Genomic DNA, 4,870 nt, shown 5'->3' with positions numbered 1-4,870 from the left:
GCTCCTTCAGAAACCCCTTCGTCCTCGCACGCCCCCACTCAGGAGGAACTGGTTAACCAGGTGTACCAGCTTATTCAGCATATTCAGAACCTGCGCGAACAACAGCAGGCTCAGAGCGCCACCATCGCTAACCAGCAGGCCCAGCTAGCTCAACAGGCTCAGCAGGCGCAGTCTACCTCTGTGATCATCAGTAGCGCCGGAAAAGCATACAAGATGAACAAGCTTGCTATATATGATGGCAACCAGAAAACGCTGCATGGATTCCTCACCCACTGCAGGGCGTATTTCCTGCACTACGAAACCCAGTTTACTAAGGAATCTGAGAAAGTTATCCTTGCAGAGATTCATCTCGAAAAGGATGCTCTCATCTAGTACAAACCTTCTCTATACAACTACTTGGAGCATCAGAACAACTCCAATGCACATACCCAGGGTATTAAGGATATATTCGATTCCTTTAAAAGCTTTGAGAAGGCTTTTAAAGAGACCTTTGGCAATCCTAACGAAGAATGCACTATAGCTCAGCAGCTTATGAATCTCAAGCAGACTAAATCAGCTTCTGCTTACACAGTCAGATTCAAGCAACTCTCAGTGCAACTTTCATAGAAAGATAAGAATCTTATAAAGTACTATTACAAGAGATTCAAGAATAACATTAAAGATGAAATCTCCAAGCAGAATTGGCTGGAGAACTTTGCAATGTTCTCCAATCAAGCTATCCGCATCAACAACTGTTTGTATGAACAACGGGTGGAGAAATCCAAGAAGAAAGAAAGCTAGACTTGAAGGTTTTCAGCTAACACAGGCAAGAAACTCCAAAACAAGAATAGCGATTGATATAGCAGTACAGCTTAGAGCGGTACTATGCATGCTGATCCTATGGAGCTCGATGCTGCTAACAGGCAGTATAGTAAGAGGAACAGTATTACTTGCTACAATTGCAACAAATAAGGATATATTGCATGCAACTGCTATTAACTCTGGAAGAACAAATAGCAACTAGTTTAGAAAGAATGCTAGGTGAATATCGCTTGGCAATAGAAATCCAATCAACTGAATAAAAACATCTTCTTGGAGCAAGTATCGGATTCTGTTAATTACGGAAGTCTCAGCTGAACATTCTGCTATAATGATAACTGCTTAACATACCTCTTGAGTAAGAAAGGTTTAGGATGATTCTCTCAGAAACCTAAGCGCTGCAGACAAATAGCAATAGCAGGGCGAGGGTATACGCTCAGCATGATTACAAGCAGCAACAACTCGAACTGCTCCGATATCACGGAACAAAGCATTCAGGCATTGGAAGAAGAACTTAGCAACGATACCCTTCAACATTCTTCATCGCTTACGCCAAGCACTATAACTAGGGATATAAATAAAGAATGGTACTTCCTTGGTTACTGGTATGAATACTTAAACAATACCGAAAACGTCTCTCAGGCAACGGAAAGATCAAGCTAGAACGAACGATCTAACGATTTACCGGAGTCTTCTATAAACAATGAATCCAAGAAATTTACAGGAAGGTTTCCCTTCAGCATTGAATGGAACAAGGAAATAATATGGATTGAATATCTCGTCTATAGGATAGGATTGGAAGAGCTCTTTGCCTGCATCCCCTTGCAGAACATCGAAGCACGAGAAGATGAGGACTCTTGGATTAGTTCACTTCATAACCTATACCACGAACTAGCTTGGATTTCCTGCACCTATCATAGCTGCAGAACGCATTTCTCAGATAAGATGCAATACGAATGGTTCTCCATTAGAGAATCAGAACAAATCCTTCAAGCTATTGAAGAAAAGGAACTCCGCTTCAGAGAAGTTCTCAACAAATAGCACTATAATGCATACATCGGGCTACTGAATAACTATCCCATGCAATGTATAGATAAGAAGATAAAATGGTGGCAGTACAAAACGATACTCTGTACGATTTACATTAATAATAAGATTTGCAACTAGCATTAACAGAAGAAAGATCAGGAATAATAACAATACAGGCAAAAACAAGCTAAGAAGCTTGCTCGAGAAGCAGCGAAGTAGGCTCAGAAGGATAAACAGTTCTCGATGAATCCAAAAGGATAGGATCGCCTGTAAAGGGACTGCAGACGATCAGACTAGAACAGTTCCTATGTAAAGCTTCTAGAACAGATTACGCTCACATTAAGTTCGATATATACATTCAAGGATATAAATACAGCATACTATTGGATAGTAGCGCTTAGGGAAACTTTATATCTCTATACATTATTAATCAGATACAACTACAATAGAAATGGAAGAGATGCTTATACACTCTCAGCACTGTAGAAGAACAATCTGTTGCATATAACCAAGGAGTAATCAATAAGAAGACTAATCATTTATCTGTCTTGATCCAAGGATATGTAATCAGAGCTTCTTTTGATATCACGGATACAGCACAACATGAGCTGATTATAGAGCTTCTATAGCTCAAAGAGCACAATCCTCGAATCGATTGGACTACTAGCCAGATCTCATGGGAACAAGCTGTACCCAGAGAGATAGTTACAATCAACAGCGCAGGATTGAAGCCAGTGGTTGAAGAATACTCAGGAAAAGAAGCTTCACACAACTTTATACATATCTCCAAACCAGCAGAGCTAGCAGTTCAAGGAGAAGGACCTAGTAATAAGCGAACCCAAACAGTGCCAGAGCGCCAACAGATTAGCAAAACAATGGAAGCAAGACCCTCAGCAAGTCGGTTCGCTCCGGAGCAATAAGAAGAAGCTTCAGAATGTGAATTGTAGACTCATACGGGAAAAACCTCGAAACCAGGCTCTCGAACGCTCGGTCCGGCCCGGAGCGAACGCTTAAGGCTTTCAAAAACGTCACCAAAAACAACGAACAAAAAGAAGCACGCTTAGCAATACCTACTGTTCCTCCAGATAGCAGAAACAGCACAAGGATCAGAACCAACACTCGCGAACATACTACGAGAATATTACAAGTTCAAGAAACTATTCCAGGAAGAATTGGATACGGGATTGCCAGAATACAGCTTATACAACTACAAGATTCTGCTACAAGAAGGGAAACAGCCCAAATTCTTCCCCATCTACAAACTAGACAAAGCACAGCTAGAGACACTTAGGGAGTATCTCGATGAGAATCTTAAGAAAGAATACATACAATCATTGCAATCACCAGCAGAATACCCCATCCTGTTTATACCCAAGAAAAACAGCAAGCTCAGGCTATGCATTGATTACAGGCAACTCAATAATATTACAATCAAGAACCGATATCCGTTGCCACTCATCAAGGAACTACAAGATAGATTGCAAGGAGCTCAGTAGTTTACAGTTCTAAATCTAAAAGGAGCTTATAATCTGATCAGAGTAAAGAAAGAAGAAGAATGGAAAACTGCTTTCAGAACACGCTACGAACACTACGAATATTTGGTTATGCTCTTTGATTTAATAAATGCTTCAGCTTTGTTCCAGGAAATGATCAATCACGTTCTATACAAGCACCTGGATCAGTTCGTCATTGCCTACCTCAACAATATCCTTATCTACTCTCAAACACTGGAAGAGTACAAGAAACATATGAAGATAGTATTGCAAACGCTTCAGAATGCGAAACTCCTTGTAGAACCCGCAAAGAGCCACTTTTACATACAAAAAGTTAACTACCTCGGATTTACAATCAAGCTAGAATATATCAAGCCACAGAAAGATAAGATGGAAGCTATTAGGAACTAGCCAATTCCCAGAAATATCAGAGATGTTAGATCTTTCCTTAGATACATTAACTTCTATAAGCAGTTCATTAGAAACTACAGCCGGATCATACACCTTCTTACAAATCTCATCAAAAAGAAATAGCCTTTCGAATGAACCTCCAAGGCACAAGAAGCTTTCAACGAGATCATCAGGCATATTATCTCAGAACCAATTCTGTATAAAGCAGATCTCCACAAACCCTTTGAAGTTAAGATCAATACATCAGAATATGCATTCGGAAAACAACTTGATCAGCAAAACAACCAAGAACGTTTAAGGATTATAAGCAATTTCTCAAAGAAGTTGAATAGCTCGGAAATCAACTACGGAATCCCTGATTAAAAACTTATAGCAATAGTAAAAGCTTTCGAGAAGTAGCAATACTATTTCATTAGCATACAACACCCGATTATAATTTACTTAGATTATAAGAATCTAACTACATTTATAACAATCAAGATTTTGAATAAGCAATAAGTCAGATGAGCAGAATTCCTCTTACAATTCGATTTCAAGATTGTGCACTACAAAGGCTCGGAGAACGAACAAGCAGACGCTCTCAGCAGAAGATCAGACTATCGAGATGCAGATTCTTCGAACATACAGAACATCTTCGCCCAAGATGAGTTAGAAAATCTCGTTAATGCATACAAAGAACTGAACGCAGCTCTCAGAATCGAACTCTCGGAAAGGAATCCAGAATCAATAATTCCGAATAAACAAAACAACTACATCAAGAATGTATACAGTATACTAGCATATGAGCATCAAGAAGTTAGAGCAATCTACGAATGTATTAAAAGATACTAGAACTTATTAAATCTTAGGAAAAGGATTGAGAATATCTTATAACAATGCAATAGCTACAAAAAGAATAAAGCAGAAAAATACAAGCCTTACAAACTACTGCATCCCTTACTAGTACTTACAACTATTTAGCAATCCATCAGTCTAAACTTCATTACTAAGCTATCTCTCTTACAAGAACTCTTAACTAAGATACAATACGATAGCATCCTAGTAATAGTTTGCAAATTAAGCAAGTATGCTTATTTTCTTCCCTATAAGGAAAGCAGTACAGCAGAAGAACTCGCATATACATTCCTCAGAACAATCAT

At 39.1% G+C, this 4,870-nt stretch overlaps 1 protein-coding gene across 1 annotated transcript; it reads left to right on the top strand.

Moving 5' to 3' along the window:
- Positions 1-3,941: 3,941 nt before the first annotated feature.
- M406DRAFT_251087 (uncharacterized protein) lies at positions 3,942-4,094 on the top strand (the record flags this gene model as incomplete). Its single annotated transcript, XM_040916743.1, has 1 exon — positions 3,942-4,094. A coding segment is annotated over one exon (153 nt), but the record flags the coding sequence as incomplete, so codon positions are not given.
- Positions 4,095-4,870: the final 776 nt, after the last annotated feature.

Source organism: Cryphonectria parasitica (genome assembly GCF_011745365.1).
Source record: "Cryphonectria parasitica EP155 unplaced genomic scaffold M406scaffold_2, whole genome shotgun sequence".
Classification (NCBI taxonomy): Eukaryota; Fungi; Ascomycota; class Sordariomycetes; order Diaporthales; family Cryphonectriaceae; genus Cryphonectria; species Cryphonectria parasitica.
Note: the sequence above shows the minus strand (reverse complement) of the source record. Positions and strands in the feature narration are given on the sequence as shown.